Source organism: Danio aesculapii, chromosome 1, assembly GCF_903798145.1.
Source record: "Danio aesculapii chromosome 1, fDanAes4.1, whole genome shotgun sequence".
In the NCBI taxonomy this organism is placed as follows: Eukaryota; Metazoa; Chordata; class Actinopteri; order Cypriniformes; family Danionidae; genus Danio; species Danio aesculapii.
This window is the reverse complement of record NC_079435.1, coordinates 34,494,337-34,514,913: the sequence shown is the minus strand read 5'-3', so window position 1 is coordinate 34,514,913 and position 20,577 is coordinate 34,494,337. Positions and strand designations below refer to the sequence as shown.

The window sequence follows — 20,577 nt, the reverse complement described above, 5'->3', positions numbered from 1 at the left end:
CCGTACCAAGCCGTACCGTACTGTACCACTCAGTGGTAACAGGCCATTAAAGGAGCCATATAAAGAAAATCTGGCCATACCTAGGAATATAGATCAGTATATTAAAATGGGCTTAACTTGAGCCTCAGACACCATTGTTTCCTCATTCTCATGTGCAACCCCAAACCAAAAAAGTTGGGACAGTATGGAAAACACAAATAAAAAAAAGAAAGTAGGGATTTCTCAATTGACTTGTATTCATGTAGGGTATCAATAATGTAGTGATAATTTCTTTGGTTTGACTCTAATATTAAAATTAACATTAGTATTAATATAAATACTGATATTTTGGTGACTCCTCTCTTAAGGCATGGGAAAATAACAGATAAATAACTCCTTTTAAATGGGGCACCAGCATCAGCTTCCTCTGGTGCAATAATTAACAATTGAATATTTTTAATTGAATTATACGAATGTAAAGGTGTTTATTATCCTGCCAAATCTGAAGCATAATGAGATTGTCTTCCTAGTAGAGCCTATTACTGTATTGTCAACACAAGGAAGACACAATTGTAATGAATTAAAACTTGTCAACAAAAAAAATAAACAAGTGTAACTAGGCTTACTAAATGTACAATACATTAAGTGTGTAGGCATGAATCATGAAGGTGATTAAGTTGAGGATTGTGATAGTAATAACTTTTTTTAATAATGATTTTTTCCACAGACAAGATAGAGTCTGATAAGGTAAACCTTATTCTAAAATATCAAACAACTGAGGCCGTTTTTGTTATTAATGAATATCAGCTATAAACATCTAATTAATTAGAATATCTTATACTGAAACACACTATGCCATGACCACAGCGGCATTTTTATCCATGAAGGTAGAGGTTCTGGAAACCTGTTACACTAAAGATACTGTGAATCCAGTAACCATGAAAATCCTTGCTGGAACACACAAAACAATTCTGAAAAGTTCTGAAGTCTTTGAGCTATTCAGCCTGGAAAGTGTAGACAATCCTTTTGCTTCTCCTTGCAGACATTAAGTGGTGTAATGCTTGTATTGAGAACCACCCTTCTATCTTGTAAAAACCACACAAAATTATTAATTACTACGATCCACAGCTGATCACTATATATATATATGAATATATATAATATATGAATATATATATATATATATAAATGTATATTTATATACATATACATGTATGTAGTGATCAGCTGTATTGGAGGACATTTGGATTTTTCACCTTAAACAGTGCATGACATAATTAAAAGATTTAAGGAATCTGGAAGAATTTCACTGCATAAAGGACAAGCCTAAGCTGAATAACCACGCTCTCCGATCCCACAGGTAACATCAAAAATCGACATTCATCTGTGAGCAATACCACCACATGGGCTCATGACTACTTTGGAAAACTTTTGTCAAGTATCACAATACGTAGTTACATCCACAAATGCCAGTTAAAACTGTTCTGTGTCGGAAAAAGCCCAATGTTAACCGTGTCCAGAAGTGCTGTTGACTTTTCTGGGCTCAAAGGCATCTGGGATGGACCATCACACAGTGGAAACATGTACTTTGGTCAGATGAATCAGTATTTCAGTTTTTTGGGGGGAGAAATGGATGCTGTGTGCTATGGACCAAAGAAAAAAGGATCATCCAGACTGTTATCGGCTTGTCCCCGAGCTTGACCTCTGATTAGATGGGTGTTACGTGGGGGCTAAGAAGAAGCTCAAACCTTCCAAGCCCCCTGTCCCCTTCTTACCGGAGGTGTACAGTAAGCTCACGCAGGCATGGAGGGCACATTTTTTTTCGCCCTTGTGCGCTAATGCCCTCACCCCCCTTGGTGACGAAGCAATTTCCTAGGTGGAGCACACTATCGCTGTAAATCTTTGTCCACCTAGACTTCAAAACGTGCAGGTCATCTGAGTCCCTTGTGGCCAGAGCCTACACAGCTGCGGGTCAGGCTACCTCCGCATTGCAAGCTATGGATATTATTAGAGCTACAAGTACAGAAGTTCGCTGAGCTGCACGAGCGTGGTCCTTCATTGGGCTTAATGCATGAGCTCCGCACAGCGGAGTGATATATTGTCGACTACACTCTCATGACCACCAAGTCAGCCGCTCGTGCCCTGGGAAAGATAATGGCCACATTAGTGTTCCAGAAAGCCATCTCTGGCTGAACCTGGCAGATATGTGCAACATGGACAAAGCTCGCTTTCTTAACTCGGCCATATCCCAGGCCGGCCTTTTTGGCAACACCGTTAGGGACTTTACCCAGCAGTTCTCGGCGGTCCAGCTGGCTCAGAAACGGCTCTCCCTGCTGCCCAATTCACCTCGACTGATCCTCGCAGAGGGTGTCAACCTATGGGCACAAGATGGGCTTCGTCTCCACAGCCAAGCGGCGGTGTCGAGCACCCCACTGAATGGAGACGGCCCTATCTCAGGGCGCTGCTAAGTCCGATAGGAGGACCGCAAAGTGGCCTGAGACGGACCACCCGGAGACCAGCTATTTCAAGAGGACGGTCTCCTTTGTCTCATTCCTCCAGCCTCATCATTGGATCCAGGGATAAAGATAAGAGACAATCTCTTATTTTCAGCACTTCTTCGGGAAGCTCTACTTCACGGGGTGAGCACTGCCCTCCCGAGCTGCCCTCCACTGGCACATCAGCTACTGCTCTTAGCGCAAGCTCTGCCAGGCTGGTTAAAACCTCCCAGCCTGACAATCAGACTTAGCTATGCAATTCAGTTCACCATTTCATCATGTCTGCCCCTGTCTTGCAAGAGGAGATTTCTGTCCTCCTAGTGAAGGATGCAATCTAGTCGGTCTCTCCAACCGAGATGAAGGGAGAGTTTTACAGCCCGTACATCATGCCCAAAAGAGCGGTGGGTTAAGACCAATCCTAGATCTGCAAAAACTGAACCATTATTTACACAAAATGAAATTCCGGATGCTCACACAGAAGCTCTATAGAGCTGAAGGATGCATATATTCATGTCTCCATTAATCCACACCACCATCCCTTTCTCCAGTTTATGTTCGAAGGTCGAGCATGACAGTACAAATTACTCCCCTTCCCAGATGGGCATGGTGTGCAGGTGTGGACTGGGTGACCATCACTCCACTGTGTCACTGCACCATCAGTTCCTGGATGGATCTTGCCTTTCTATGGGCCGGGGTGTCCATAGAACAAGTATCCAGGCATGTTGTAGTATTGGCGGATGCCTCCAGCATGGGTTGGGGGGCTATGTGCAATGAGCATGCAACTGCGAGTTTGTGGACTGGACTCTGGTTGCAATGGCTAGAGCTTAAAGCTTAAAGCCCATGGGCATGCCAAACATGCATTTCCCCCAGTCAGCCTATTTGCACAGACTCCATGCAAGGTCAGGGAAGATAAGGAGCAGGTCTTGTTAGTTGCGCCTCTCTGGCCCAACCGGACCTGAGTTTCCAAACTCTCGCGACGGCCCACCCTGGCGTATTCGGGGCACCCTCAGGCACCCACACCGAGATCTCTGGAATCTCCACATGTGATCCATAGACGGAGAGCGAAAGACTTAAGGGGGTCACACACTAGAAGCGCCTCTCTGCGGTGCGTAGCACCACACAGCGCCATACATTTCAGAATTCTAAACATAGGCTTCTATCTGGGTACACACACTGGCGGCGCAAGTCGGCAGCTGTCCGCAGCGCCCAGCCACGACTCAGGACACTGTTCATATTCCTGCCACACCACAGAGCGCCATCTGATTAGTTTCATGTTAAATATCATGCGAATGTGCGCGTCTGGTGTGTGATACATTCAACTGTCATGTGTGCGCCATGTCGCGGTGCTGAGCGGCGCATCCGGTGTGTGCCGGCCTTTAGGTGACCTACCCATCACTATGCCTACACCCTGAAGTGGAGTCTATTCAATGAGTGGTGCACTTCTTGCCGAGAAGACCCCCGAACTTGCCAGATTAGCGTTGTGTTATCCTTCCTTCATGATAAGCTGGAGCATAGGCTGTCACCCTCCACACTGAAGGTTTACATTGAAGCCATCTCCACTCACCGTGATGAGGTGGATGGCAGCAAGCTAGGTAAGCATAATCTAATCATCCCGTTCCTCTGAGGTGCACAGCAATTAGATCCATGCCGTCCACCTCTCGTGCCCTCTTGGGATCTCTCTGTAGTCGTGGCGGGCCTGCAGAGAGATCCGTTTGCACCACTCAACTCAGTATCCTTAAAAACGAAGACAGAGCTGCTGATTGCATTGGCATCGATCCAAGGGGTTGGGGATCTGGATACATTTTCGGTCAGCGAAACATGCCTGGAATCATGCCTGGAATGTGCCCAACGTTCCTACCACCCTATTTAGAGACCAAGTGGTAAACCTGCAAACGCTGCCCACTAAGGAGGCAGACCCAGCCCTTTCACTGCTTTGTCCCGTTCGCGCCCTGTGCCTTTATGTGGAACATATGCAGAATGTAAGATCTTCTGAACTACACTTTATCTGTTATGGTGGTCTTCAGAAGGGAAGTGTTGTATCAAAAGAGAGGTTGGCCCACTCGATAGTAGATGCCATTGCCCTCGCTCTGCATGCGCTAGATATTTACTCTACTAATGATTAATCACCAGCACCTGCGGAGCCAAGCTCTGCCAAGTCATTGGCATTCAATGGACTGTTTTCTTACTCTTTAGAGTGATTGTTCGTCTAGCGATCCCTCCCATTGTGTCTTATCTAGACACACGGCTCCGTTCCCTCTTTGGGGAACATGGGTTATGTTATTAACCGAGGAATTAATATTAATACCATAAATTAATTAATTGCATCGACTTCCATAATTTTTTTCCTACTATCGGAGTAAACTGTCAAAGGTTTTCAGCTTTCTTCAAAATATCTTCTTTTGTGTTCAATAGAATAAATAAATTTATAAAGGTTTGAAAATACTTGAGGGTGAGTAACTAATAAATATTAAACTATCCCTTTAGGAGTTATTTTTTGGTAGTTTTTTCCTGACTTAGACTACAAGTTTTTGATATTTTGTTTTGTAAAACCTACCTTTAATACAAATGTAATCCAGGAAAACCTGGATAAACTTTTGTATTTCCTTAAATGCTTAAACAGAAAAAGCATAAAGTAAATCCTGTCAAGCCCCAGGAGTGAATAAAGTGTCATTGGAGTCATTCTGGTTTCACAATACCTTTGAAAGCTGCTTGCTGGCGTTGAGTTGCTGGAGTAGACAGTCGATCTGCACTTGTGTTTGGACTTGTCTTTGGTTCTGCTCAGTTGCGAGCTGCTGTGCTGCTTGTCTGTCTGCCTGTAGTGCTGCCACTTGCTGCTGTAGGGACAGAAGACGCTGTCGTAAAGCAGAATGGGGCTTTGATGCTTTTCTCCTCCTCATCTTCTGCATTGAGGCACCTGAGGGTGGAGAGGACACAGTGCTACAGTCAGCCTCTGTTAGTTTGAAAGTGGATATTAGGGATGAAACAATACTTTAATTATGTCTTGGAGTACAACAATTGTAATATTACATGTTTTGACTGATGTGGCGGTAATATTATTTTAATAAATAGAATTTCATACAAAATAATAGTTATTTCTGTAATTTATTAAAGACTATGAAATTCATTAATTCTCTGTTAATGAAAAACCTTTTTTTTTTTACAAAAAACAAACACAACTACAACTAAACAAAAAAATAATAAACACAATCAAAAATAAACTAAAACAAAGAAAGGAGGATTTCATTTCAGTAAAATGCTCATTTTAATCTAAAGTTATGCCTTCAATAACAAAATAATAAACATTAAAATATAAAGCACAGCATCTAATAATTGTGTTGGTCTCCCATGCCTCACATACATACAAACAAACAAACAAACAAACAACAAAACAAACACCATAGTGTGGTAATATAATTCCTAAAAAAATCTTTTAAATGAAACATTTTTGTGTGCTTTAATTTATCTGTAAATGGGTAGAAATTGTAAGATTTTCAATGTTTTTAATGTCTATTATGTTCATTAAGACTGCCTTTTTTAAAATCAGAAATACATAAAAATATAACAAATGCAACATTTTAATTATTATTAAAATATTAAAAAAAGTTTTTTTTTATTTTAACCTATGTATTTGTCCCAAATTTTAGTGTTATAAAACTCTGAAAAACATTCAGCATTAAAGAGTTTCTGAAGTCTTGTTTAAGACATTTTCCCTGATCTTATGATCTAAAGACCACTGCATCCCCATAGCACACACACAGACACACACGCACACAGACACATAGACAGACACACAGACAGACACAGACACAGACACACACACACAGACACACACACACAGACACGCACGCACGCACGCACACACACACACACACTGCTTTTATTTGAAACTTGTTTCAGGTTTTGACTATGACAAAATAGTGCGATGCTCACTTCTCGCCATTTCTTTTCTTTTTAGCCTCACCTAAAGGTCACACATATAGAAGGATTTGAGTAAATGTTAGAGAGCCACAAACACTGGATTACTCAAGCAACAAATTGACAGAAATTCCTCAGCAGATTACAGACATTACTATGTCTTTTAGTAGCAAGTAGTGGAAAAACAGTTATAGCACATAGCTACCATGTCTACAGTAGATGAAACCATTGCCATGTCATGTAACAAATACATTTCTCTATGTCAGAAGTTGTGGGAGCACTTGGACTGCATCAGAAATAAAATGGGACATCAGTTTGATGTCAGGGATTTGCCATGTCACACCTCGCTGCATCCAGTGTAGACACAATCACTCACTGTGGGGGTTATACTGTCTTAAGTCTTGTCGCAGCAGTCAGGTCCTTTGCAAAAACGTGTCAGAAAGAGTTCCAGATCAGTAGGACTCTGTTTGTCTTTCAGCTTTTTTTACTAACAATTATTTTTCAGCAAGTGACAGTTTATCAAGTCTTTTAGAGAGACGGATGATAAAAGGTGATGAAGTGTCAACCACATTAGATCTGCCTATCAAAATGGTGTGTTTCAAAGAGATTCAAAAATGCTCTTCTAACCTATGAAGTTTAAATAGTAAAAATATTGCTAACCTTATGAACTTAAAGGACATTACCAAAAAGAAAAATGTAACATTTTCTATGATGCAAGTGTATAATGATTAAGAAGAGTATTCTTAATGCATTATAGTGCAAGTATAATGCCATATAAACAACCAATTCACCTTATTCTCTGCGTCAAGCGGGTGCAGCCATTTGAATCACTTTGGCTCGAGACTTCCGGTCTCATTCACTTCCATTCATTTTTAGACATTAAAAACATCTCGTTTTGCTGCTTGATGTTGCAAATCTTTTCTTATTATATTATTATATTTTGTCTGTATAATCATTCAAACATGTGTTTGTAGAGCAAGTAGTTTAACCGTTTTCTGTCGCTTATTATTATTCCTAGTCATTTCTCCCATAGGCAGCTGAATCGGAAGTTCTAAAACAAGCGTAAAAACAAGCGTACTTCTGCATTGAAGAATAAAGTCAATAATATGCAGTATTTTCTGATAAATTATCATAAAATGTTCCAAGAATTAACCATTTTTTAATGCATTATAATGCACAATATTTGGTAATGTACAACCCCAAATCAGAAAAAAGTTGAGACAGTATGGAAGTCAGTATGCAGACAATACAACAGCACATTATTTAATGTGTTCCTTGTGATTTTTATTTTTAAATAAACACGTATTACAATTTTGGCTCTTGCAACACATTTCAAAAAAGTTGGAATGGTAAAACATTTACCACTTTCTAATGTTGCCATTCCTTTTTATAATACTAAAAAAAGACATTTAGGGACTAAAGACACCGAGTGATGAAGTGTTTCAGGTATCATTTTGTCCCATTCTTCCTGCGAACAAATCTTAAGGTGGACTGTAAAAAAATTATTCTGCATTTTAGTTTTTTCAACATGACTTTGTATGTTGAAACAACAAAGTTGGTAATTCAACTTAACATGGTAAGTTTTTGCTGTCTCAACTAGTCTGTAATAGAGTGTTTGTCAACTCAACTTAAAAACATATGCTTAACCAGTACCCTTTAAGTTGCCCCCCCATATTTCCAAACCAGCAGAAACAAAATATGCACCATTAAGTCAGTTTGCCAACTGCCAATTGAACACCAGAAGAAGTTAGACACATGGGATATTTTTCATCAGATTTTTAAATTGTTCAACCATCACATTTGGTAAGTAATGCTTCTTCAAATTTGTTTTATAACTTGTTAAATGACATGAACTGATTGTCAATGTATTTAAATGTTTTCAGAGCAGATTAGACCTTTGATAAAACGTGGAGTTTATAGCCACATTTATAAAGCTTAGTAAAGTTTGTTTTAGGTTTGAATTTGCAATATCTCAATACGTTATTAAACAGTACTTTTCTAGTTCCCTGACTGATTTAGTGATTACTCTGTTCTTGATTGTGTACACTATTTATTAAATATGTTTTGGCTTTATTCATTTTATTCTTTATTTGTTCACAGAAATACGTCAAGCAGTGTGGGGCATTTGGTTTGGATAAATTGTGGAGCTGCAAGTTTCACCACAACCAATCGACGGATTGTCATAAGACACTAAAAGTTGATTTAATAGCTGATTTAAAAGTAATGATTTGTAGGTAAATAAGATTTGGGGTACATGTTGTGTTTACATGTTGTCTTTCAGCTTTAGTGTTTGGGATTTTGTAATGTAAAGAAAGAAATGTTTTTTTTTTATTGTTCTGCATTTTTTATACAGCACACAGATTCTGAAGAAGAGCTGTGCAGAGGGAGGACTCCTGAAAATCAGAAACTGTTGATGAACATTGGAGCAGATATCTGCAGTGCAGGAGTACACTTACAAATAAAAAGAGTATATTTAAAAATACACTGAAATAAAGATACGGAGACCAGTTTATATAATCTTCCAAGTTTTGGTGTCATTTTTTTTTCCAAGAGCCTGTGTTTTTGTTGTATATTTTAGTTGAGTTGTATATTTTAGAGTTTTACAGTTATTTTTTTCTCCTCTTGAGATTACTTTTACTTTACAATTACTTTGTAAAATAAATTGTTTGTAAGAAAAAATACTTTGTAAAGACAATTAAATAAGTACATTGTGTGAAATTGCTAAATTGAAAGAAAAGACTTTTAATAAAATGTGTAATGTATTTTGTTGTCTGTTCTGTTTCTAATTCAGAAAATCTGCTAGATTAAGTTCAATGGACTTGAAAATGTAAGTTCATATATTCAACCTAAACTTGGCAAGTTCTGCTAACTTGATCATGTAAGTTTACCCATTAAACTTAACTTTGCAAGTCCAGTTAACTTGAAATAAGTAGTTCAATTATTTAGTGCTATTAAGTAGGTCAATTATTTAATTCTGTCAAGTAAACATTTTAAGTTGAGATAACTTAGAGAATTAAGTCAATACAACTTAAGTCAATGAAACAAGATGACTTAACTAGGTTAAGACTGTATTTTTTACAGTGTGGGGAACAATACGGGGTCTTTGTTGTCACATTTTGCACTTCAAAATGCACCACGCAATCTCTATTAGGGACAGCTCGGAACTGCAGGCAAGCCAGTCAAGTACCTTTATCCTCTTCCTCCACAGCCAGGACTTTGTAATGCGTGCAGAATGTGGTTTTACATTGTCTTGTTGAAATATGTATGGGCGGCCCTGGAAAAAGAAGGCAGCATACTGTGCTCCAAAATCTCTATATACTTTTCAGCATTAATGGTTCCATCACAGAAGTGCAAGTTACCTTTGCCAAGGGCACAGGGTCTGAGGGATCAGAGATCACGGTTGTTCTGCTTAGGCTTGTGCCCTTGTCCTTTACATACTGAAATTCCTGAATCTTTAATTATGTTCTCCACTGTTAAAGGTGAAATGTCCAAATGTCTTCCTATCTTTCTTTGAGGAACATTGTTTTTAAACATTTCAATAATTTTCTCACGTATTTGTTGGCAAATGATCCTCTGCCCACCTTTGCTCATAAAGGACTAGACCTTTGTTGGATGCTGCCTTTGTATCAAATCATAATTGCAATCACCTGTTGACATCACCTGCTTCAAATCACATCATTATTTAACCAATTTACCTGATTACTTGCCCTAAATTTCTCCTGTCCCAACTTTTTTTGAAATGTGTTGCAGGTCTAAATGATAAGAAAGGTTGTATATTTACAAATGAAATGAAAGTGACCAGACAAAACATGTAATATTTTTGTTCATATTGTCTGCAATCAAATATAAGTCAAAGTAAATTTAGAAATCACTACTTTCTTTTTTTATTTCCGTTTTCCATATTGTCCCAACTTTTTATGATGTGATGTTGTAGTTGTTGTGGCAGTTAAGTTATGGTATGTGGAATACGACATTTCACACTTATGTTGTCTTAGAATTCTGTATACACATACAAAATTCTGTATCTTTTGCCCTCCAGGTCAAAAATTAATATGTTACTTTCATTATCATGACATTTTTTTGATTCCCTGTTGGAAAGAGGTACAATTTTGTTTCCTCTTCATTAGCACCATTAACCCTTTAGATATGCCTGTACAAAAAAAGTTTCTGGCTTCTATATGGATTTCTGTGTAGTAGTACACTTACTATGTTTACTATGTTCTAAGAGCTCAGCTGCTTATTTTTTTATTTTCGCAAACAAAGGTAAGTGTGTAAAGGTCTCTTTCTCACACTCACACGGTCTACATTCCATATCAAAACCAGAAACTAAGCATTTTTTGCATTGCAACTGATGACAGTAAAAATTACAAATTGCACCCTCTTACAGATTGCACCTTCCCAACAGTGAAAACCACCAACAATAAAGAATGCATGATTATATGGTGTCATGGCTTTGCATCCCAAATGTTTTTTCTTATAATGGAATTCAATGGTGTGAAAACACCCATTAACATAACGAAAAAGTTTTTTAAAAATGTCATTTTCCCAAAATGTGTGTCAAAATTAAGACTCAAAATTACTCCAGAGTGGATGAAAACATCCCCCAGGGTTAAATTGAATTCAAATCCTTAAATATATGTTGCATAGACAACCTCATCCTCATTTCATATGTAGGTTTCAAAATGTTATTAAACATTTCTTTAAGTGTGTTTGCTTAAATAATAGTAATAAAAACTTCTACAAATTATAAAAGCAGGACAGTCCAATTAAATATGTTTAACTGAGAGACGAATCATATTACAAAACATGCACATATTTTTCAGCCTTGGATACAGCAATATTAGCATACCATTTTACTTTACCTCTATTTGATTTATTAAACATGGGATTTTAAAATTAAAATGTACCCATTTTGTAGTAAACTTTTTGGAAGGTTTATACTAACAGAGAACTGTAAGTAAACATGTAGTAAATAGGTGTTGGCTGGTTTAATAAAAAGGGTAACTCACTGGAATGCTTTCATAGCATTTCCATTTCTATGAGCAATACAAGGTCGACTGACTTAAACTGTAAAGTAAGTTTAAGATTGGATTATCTGTTTCAAGCAGCATGGAGCAGAAAGGGAAGTAGGAATATTTAAGCAGAATGGTAAACAATCATCAACTTTGCTTTCATAAATCGCTTCATGAATGAAACTAAAGACTAATAGTCCAGGTATTCTGTATTCGATTTCGTCCCCATATGTACTGTACAAGCAATCAAGAATGAACAATCTCTCAACATGCAAGCACCTGAGCACTGTTGCGTCAACCAGGTTACCTTGGAATTGGATGTTTCTGGTTTGAGATTCCTCTCCAGGTCTGTCTATGGGGCAGATCAGCATGTACCTGCAGCCCTGCAGGCAGAAACACAACACATGACACAAAAAGCTGGGATAACAGTTTAACATAACGTATCGTGGCGGCTCACGGCAGAGTGACACAGAGGAAGCGTTTGTAGTCACATCAAAGGGGCTTTTGGCTTTTCCCCTCGTTTGTATCGAACACTATTTAAAAAGGTTTTGATCAGTCTCTCTCTCTTCCAGGGTTTGATCACGGATTTATTCAGAAGCTCTTTAGTGTGACACGGGCGGCGCAGTGCTCTGCTCCACTGTCACGCCGATGTGAGCCAGCACGGTTGACGAGTACACAGAGGCATTCAGGCAGGATCTAAGAGAGGCCTGACAGCTGTAGAGCTGAGAGGAAGCGAAAAGAGGAGAAGATATGGAGCTTCCATGTTCCCTGAGGGGATGGGGGAGAGTCAGCAGAGCCATGAGAGACTGTCGAGAAGAGATCGCACTTTACAGGAACAGACACCTCTGATACACATCTCCTGATAGACACAGCTGCTTAAAGTCAAGAGGAAAATGTTTTGTTTTTCTCCTTCGCAAATGAAAAGAGGCAATTTCAAGGTGAAGAGTGTAAATTTGTTTAACTATAAACAAGCCATTTCCATTCAAAAGGGTTGAAACTTAGTCTCTGAGGACTCGACTACTTTGCCTGAACCAATTAGTTGAGTTTGGGCATGACTCTGTGTAGACAGCATATAGAGACTTCATACTTCAAGGCCTTGCTCAAGATCTTCTGACTGACTACAACAGTAATCATTGGGGTTTTATGGACGGATAAATAACAATGTCAGAATTTCGCTTTTAGCAAGTGTTCACATAAACAATCATTTATGGCTTTTAACGACCATAAACATTTAGGAGAATATGTTTTTTTTTTGTCATTATACTTGATCTATACTGTAAAAAATGTTGGGTTTCACATAATCGTTTTGTGTTGGGACAACATGAAGCAATTAAGTTAGTTGATTAGTTTTGACTAATTTAAGTAGATTGCACATAACATAATTAACCTGTCCCAAACAAAACTCAAGAATTGTGTTGTTTTAGCTTATTTTAAATAAGTAATTTGAGCAAATAGCAAGATTTTTTTTTTTGCTTGTAGGTAATACATCTGCAGCTGTCTATGTTATTAATGTTAAACAAATAACAACAATAACAAAAGAAAAAATATTACTCGCTGCTCTTGACTGACTAAGTTGCATTATTTATAATTTATACACAAATAAATGTCTGCTTGAAAGAATCAAGAATGTTGTATGCTATAATGAATACATACTGTACTGTATATAACTACTGGTCTTTTAATGATTAGAAGACCATGATTTGTCTCTTTATGAAGTGGTTTTTGTTCAATCGTAAGATGATTAAATGCTTGAAATATGTAAATTCAGTTAGATTTTGGACATCTAAATCCACAGTAGATTTAGTAAATTACAATTTTAGGACATTTAGTCAACTAAACTAACTGGTCTAGCTGCATGCAATTTTAGTTAAAAGACAATGGAATAGTTTTCGCACACTTATTTAGTTATTCTTTCCACTACTTTAAGCATTAAGTATATGACGCAAGAAAGACACCATAAAAATAAAGACCAATCCCAAATCAGAAAAAGTTGGGACAGCAAGGAAAAAGGAAATAAAAAAGAAAGTAGTACTTTTATTTCATTCCAGACAATATGAACACAAAATATTTCAGGTTTTATATGGTCAACTTCATTTCATTTGTAAATATACATCCTTTCCTGTCATTCAGACCTGCAACACATTCCAAAAAAAGCTGGGACAGGAGCAATTTAGGGCAAATAATCAGGTTAATTGGTTAAATAATTATGTCATTTGAAGCAGGTGATGTCAACAGGTGATTGTAATTATGACCTGGTACAAAAACAGCATGCCAGAAAGGTCTAGTCCTTTAGGAGCAAAGATGGGCTGAGGATCGCCAGTTTGGCAATAAATATGTGAAGAAATTATTAAAATGTTTAAAAACAATGTTTCCCAAAGAAAGACATTAGGAAGACATTTGGATATTTTACCTTCAGCATTGCATACCATAATTAAAAGATTCAAGGAATGTGGAGAAATTTTAGTGCGCAAATGGCAAGGGCACAAACCTAAGCTGAACAACCGTGAACTGCGATCCCGCAGGCGGCACTGCATCAAGAATTGACATTCATCTATAAGCGATATCACCATATGGGCTCAGGATTACTTTGGTCTGTCAAGTACCACAATACTTGGTTACATCCACAATTGCCAGTATAAACTGTACTGTGCCAAAAGGAAGCCCTATGTTAACAGTGTTCCAACTTCTCATGGGCTCTGAGGCATCTGGGATGGACCATCACAACCATACTGTGGTCAGATGAATCAGTATGCATATTTCAACAAGACAATGCAAAATCACAATCTGCACACATTACAAAGTCCTGGCTGCAGAGTAAAAGGATACAGGTACTGGACCTGCCTGCAGTCGCGAGCTGTTACCAATAAAGAATCTGTGGCACATTTTAAAGTACAAAATGTAACAACAATGAACTTGTACTGTTGCCCTTCTTAACAGTTGTTTGCAGGATGAATGAGACAAAATTATACCTGAAACACTTCATCACTTGGTATCTTCAGTCTCAAAATGTCTTCAAAGTGTTGTGAAAAGGAATGGCAACATTACAAAGTGATAAATGTTTTTACTATTTCAACTTCTTTGAAATATGTTGCAAGAACCAAAATTGGAATACGTGTTTATTTAGAAAACAAAAAAACAAAAAAACAATAAAAATCATGACGAACACGTTAAACAATGTTTGTTGTGTTGTCTGCAATGAAATACAAATCACTTCTTTTTATTAGAGTTTTTCATACTGTCCCAACTTGGGTGTCTTATGTTGTGAAACTTTAAAAAAGCGATTATTTTTGACAATCTTTCAAAATTAACAAAAATAATCTGTAACTATAGCCCTATTGGGACAGGACTAGTTTACTGGGCGTCGTTAGAGAAATTTTTGTTTCACAGATTTTACATTTTGATTTTAATCCAGTTCGAGCTTTTTTTTTTTCTCACACCTCTTTACACTGAAAAAAATTATTCAAAGATGATTCCTTGGATTTACTAAATTTTTTTACGTTAAGTGGTTGTAAAAAATTTATTTGGGCTGAATTTAAACAAACAAATTAAGTTGAAAAATGCTCAATTGAATTTGTTTGTTTAAATTCAGCACAAATAAATTGTTTGCAACAGTTTTGCATGCAACACTTTTTTCAGTGTACCTCTGTATAAATTTCAGGGCAAACTACCTACTGTTTTTCAGCAAACTCGGCAGTCCTATGGAAAATCTAATCCCGTCCAAATGGGGAAGTCTTTGATTGCCAATGTTTTTTTTTTTTTCAAAAATGCAATTTCGTCTGTGTTTTGGTCAACATGAACTACCGTACAGTCTTTAGCATGCAGGTATTTAGGTTTTTGCTTACAGCACACCAATAATTGATTTAGATGTATTTGCTACCCTGCAAAGAAATAAAAAAAAAATGTAATAAACAAGAAGAGACAAGTTCCAAAAATTGTTAAGACAAGCTACTATAATATCACTTTCAGGTAAGATTACTTTAATTTCTGCAGTCAATTAATTAAGATGAAAATGGTTTAAGTTAAAATGTATTTATTGTAGTGGATTTATTATAAGTTCTATAAAACCATAATGTTAATTTTTAAATAGTTTTTTTAATAACTTTTATAAAATTACCATCCTAAATCCTATAAAAAGTTAGGATTTAGTGATTAAATGTAAATATACTTTAATTCAAATTACATTGGATCAAATTTCATAAATTGTGTTCAATGGCAGTTTTTCTATTTATATTCCTGAAATGTACATTTATATATTTTAACACTTCCTGTACAAATGGTCTTGAGTAACATCTACTTGTAAAACACAGATCCCTCCTATCTTTGTAATAAACACAGAAATGTTAGTCCCATCCGAATCCATGAATGAAATGACAGACGTCTACTGAAAATCCTTTGCAACTTAAACACAGTTTGGAAAACTAGTCACATCCGAATAGGGCTTATATTGTTCAAAACAAATTATACTTATTTAAATGCATTAAAAAACTGACAAGAAGCAGAGTATTGCAATATTTTTGAAAGTTCATGTAACAAACCTTCGATTCTCGAGAAGCTTGACGAGTCGGAGCAGAATATCGACTTTCCAGGCTGTCAGAGAATTCTTCACTCTCACTGAGGAAATAAAGTTAAAATATCTACTTATTTACCAAAATAAATCGATGCATTGGGGCTACAATGTGACATTCCACAGCATTCATATGAGAACGATTAATTAGCAGTAAAGCAGACAACCCTGAAACTTAAACGCCAAAGTGTGGTGTATAACTCAAGCTGCTGAGGCACAGTTGGGACATTCTGAATGCTACGGCATCTCATTCAAGAGCCTCTCTGAGACAAATTTGGATAGCTTCCAGCATGCCATTTCGTTGAGGTAGTGATGCATTTGGGTGAAATAAATCTGTGACTGGTATCACTGGAAATCATCATACCATCCATCACGCCATAAACCCTGGTGCAGTAGGCGACATAAAACTTTCATGAAATAATTACTAAAGATGCTGCTTGATATGGAGGATGTTAAACAGCTTGTAGACATCTGGTCGAGAGCTGAACAGAGTCATTTAAAATGTATCCTGTTAAATTAGATCATGTGTAAGAAGAGGAGGAGTGGAGGGAATAGGAGCGTCACAGGAAAACCGAATTGATTGGGCCAGGGTTTGCCTAGGACTCCTCCTCTGTCAGGGATGAATATGGCAAATTAAATTAACCTGCCAAACTGTCAATTTCAGAGCTCATGACGTTGGGAAAATGGCACTGGGCAGAGAGTAAGGGGCTGCGGCAGGTTCAGGTGCTTTCTGGCACCGGTTCAACTCAGCTGCTCAGAGGTGGCTAATTCTACATGCAAATTTCAGTCAATAAGCTCCTAGCAAGACATCCCAGGATAATTCAAAGGATCAGATTTTTCCCCCTCTTTCTGCCCCCCCCTCGCTCTCTTTTTTCTCTTTTGAATACCAACTAGACAGAAGCTGGGATTCAATCACCCGTTTGCTTGTGTTTTTGCATATGCGTGCTGTCCCTACAGTCAGAAAAATAATGAGAGTGTGAAAGATGGAGAGTGCGAAAGAGACAAGGATAGTGAAAGGTGGGGGAAGTACCTGTCTGCGCTCATGTCCTCCCAGTCGTCCTTGGCGGGACTGTCCATCCTGTTCTCTGTCGAGAGCACGTGTGTTCTGCTGAAGGCATCCACCCTGGGGGTTTTGTTGTTCACCTTGCGTCTAGCAGTGGACCGCTGGAAATCTCTCTCTGCTCGGAGGACGCCCAGTTCCTGTCGAAGCTTGAGCAGCCTGCGTCTGGCCTGGACAGCAGCTTTCGCAGCCTCCTTTGCCTCTCTCTCAAAGCTCTGCATCTGGGAAATCAGTTGGTTGCGTTCGTCTTTTGCCCGGGCCTCTTCCGCCTCCTTGCTTTTCTGCAGCATCTGAACCCTGGCCTGCAGATCACCCCGTTCACCGGCCAGTGCCCGGTTGTCTTCTCGTAACCGCAGAATCTCACTCTCCAGAGAGACCATTTGACTTTGTAGCTGCTCGATCTGCGGGAGTATGAAGGGGCACATGAGCAGCAAATTACCACCTAATCTTTTTGAGACATTTGTGCTTTAAACTCTCATTTGGCCTTTATGGAGAGAGTCTGTTCCGGGGTAGGCGAGCAGGCACTCTGTGATTCCCCCCAAATTTGTTACTCATGGCTAAACATAAAAGAGGGCCATTTAGGCAGCTTGTCAAATCCTGGTGGAGGGTGTGAAAGAGAGGAGGGGATGCCTGCTGGGTGTATACCCCCAGGCAAATTGCTGCCTTTTATTTAGCACTCTTGCAGCCTTACTGCCGCAGCGCACCACCTTTCAAACAACATTAGGCCCCTTTACGGCTGGCTGACAACGACTCGCACCCCCACCCACCACCACAACTCCATCAAAAATTATTTCATTTATAATGCTTTTGCTGGAGCACATAAACAGCAGTCTGCCCCTGTGGGTTATTAAGTTTAACATGGTGCTTGTCATTCGGTAATAAAGGCGATGACAGCCCCCATTACACGACCATATGGCAGCTGCTGGCACCGCTCACAATGCCATCATCTGCTACGAATTATTCTACAAACCATTTCATTCCTCTGCTCAGAATGTTCCCTTAGTACTCACCAGCCCCTCCAGCAAGAACCAAGCTAAATGTTGCTTTAGGGGAAGTCAAGTGCCGAATAGTCTGTGAGCGTGATTCGCTAAGGCTAAATGCTAATGACAAATGATTTGCTTGTGTTAAATGAGTGAATGGCCCATTGTCAAAATCCAGCAGTGTCAGCAAATGCACGGCAGTATAGTTTCATCCAATTGAGTCTTAAGTGTATTTGCTGTGCCGTTAATAGTTTTGGTGGATGAGCGATCAATAGAGTGGTGCAGGGATGGCATCAAAACCTCAAAGACTAATTCACTGCTGGTTCTTTCAAGATTTTCCAATAGGGTTTTATAATGAGGTTTTTTTCAATTTATGAGAAGATAAAACCATCCATGGAAATCATAACTCGACATTACTTACCTGCTTTGCTTTGTAAATGTAAACTGCACACACGGCAAAACGTTTTTTTTTTTCTATTTATTCAAAACATAAGATTCCAAAAATAAACATAACAGCTTCTATATTCACATTTTGATAGTTGTGTTCTATTCACGTTGTAAAGCAAAAAACTTAAAGTATCATCAGGCTATTTTTACCACAGACCTTTATTTTCATACGCACAAATTGAAAAACACCATTATTAGACCCCACGGGAAAATGTCAAGGGATGTGGCGAATTAGTCTTCTGGGTTTTGATGGTATGCCTGCAGCACTTTATACAAGGGCTGGGCAAGTTTGTTCATGGAGAGACATAGAATGCAGCAGAGTTTTGATCCAGCCTTGACCAACACAAACAAACAAACAAACAACAACAAAAAATAAACAACTCAACTAGATATAGTTTTGTAGCATCCCTTAGCCTTTAACTCTTTCCCCACCATTGATACGATATCTTGTTACAGACAGCGCTTCCCCTCTATGGACACGATTGTAGGCAATCCATGTTTAGGGCATATTATAGTAAGGGAAGACTTAGCAAATGTCCTGAATGAGTTATGGGACTTCTGGGTCTCCTGGGACTGAAATATATGATGATCAGGGAATGCTAGATCAGATTGCATCGTAAAATGAAGTTATATAACTCACCTTTGGCTTCTTTATCAAGGTTTGCCAAGCCCCGTTTACACTAATACATTTTAGTTTTAAAGCAGCATTTTAGAATGAAAACGGGCCGCATCCACACTGGCATTTAACCAAGTGTTTCTAAACAACTCATCCACACTATACCGCTGAAAACGCACATTATGTGACCACACACACACTCTGGCATGCACTGCAACGATGACAGCTGTGCACGTCGGACTGTTCATCAAAGATCTACCCCTGGATCTAATCTCACTATCTTTGTTAAACGTGATACTTAATCAATTTTGTTGTCTATATCTATTCCTCAACTTTGGTCTTATCAATCTATTACCTGTTCTCAGGTAACGTGTTTTGGCTGAGCGCAAAGATAAGTTCATTATTATTTAATAACATTACTGATTATTAAAACTGATATTCAGCAAAAGAGAGGGTTTGTTTCATATTTTATATGAAAATGAAAGGGGGCAGTTATGTTATGGGCTCAGTTTTGTTATAAATATGCATACAGTTAAGATAAATATAAATATGTAGCTACACAATGCCTCAACATTTTTGGCGTCTGTTAAATTGCTAATATCAAAATGAAAATTGACAGTTCCTCATACCATGTTTTTATTTTATTGTTAAGAAAGTGAAACAACATAGCCAGGGTGATGTGAATGAGGTTATAAAGTACACTGTTCCCTTTGAAGATTTTCCCGACGTGTCCTCGGGAGTTTGTTTCCATATTAAACTTGCGAAGTCTAAACTTACAAAGAGAGGATGCAAGACTGAACTTTGTGCAGGCTACTTAGGCCCCATTTACACTAGTACGTTTTAGTTTTAGAATGAAAACGATTCGCATCCACACTAGCATTTCACCCAGCGTTTCTGAACAACTGAGCATCACCGCTGAAAATGCACATCCTGTGACCACACACACTGGCATACACTCCAGCATATCTACCCAGATGAGAGCTGTGCTCGTCGGACTGTTCATCAAGGATCTACTGCTCAACCGCTGGATCTAATATCACTGTATTTGTTAAACTTGATATTTGATTCATCTTGTTGTCTATATCTAACAACATATTCCCCATCTTTGGTCTGTTGAATCTATTACTTTTTCTCAGGTAACGTGTTTTGGCTGAGCGCAAAGATAAGTTACTAATTAATGTAACCGCATATACTGATTCTGCACATTTCACTGATTGCTTGCATTTATTTCCTATCGTGTATAATCTTATTGTCCCTTGTACTTTTATAATGGCCATTATTGATTATTAAAATGGATATTCAGCAAAAGAGAGGGCCTGTTTCGTATTTTCAATGAAAATGAAAGGAGCCAGTTATGTTAAAGGCTATGTTTTGCTATAAACATGCAGATGACAGTACCTACACAACGCCTCAACTTTCTTGGAGTCTGTTATGTTGCTAATATCAAAATGAAAATAGGCCTTTCCTTATATCATGTTTTTATTTTATTGTTAAGATACTGTAGTGAAA

At 38.2% G+C, this 20,577-nt stretch overlaps 1 protein-coding gene across 2 annotated transcripts in view; it reads right to left on the bottom strand.

The window, feature by feature from the left end:
* The window catches only part of cntln (centlein, centrosomal protein), a 171,940-nt gene that overhangs the window by 34,201 nt on the left and 117,162 nt on the right, over nt 1-20,577 (bottom strand). For both annotated transcript variants that reach the window (XM_056459097.1, XM_056459104.1), the window contains 4 exons: nt 16,996-17,426; nt 15,937-16,012; nt 11,709-11,784; nt 5,171-5,388 (listed from right to left, as the gene is read on the bottom strand). In XM_056459097.1, coding sequence (XP_056315072.1) covers nt 5,171-5,388; nt 11,709-11,784; nt 15,937-16,012; nt 16,996-17,426 — 801 coding nt within the window. The remainder of the gene's footprint in view (nt 1-5,170; nt 5,389-11,708; nt 11,785-15,936; nt 16,013-16,995; nt 17,427-20,577) is intronic.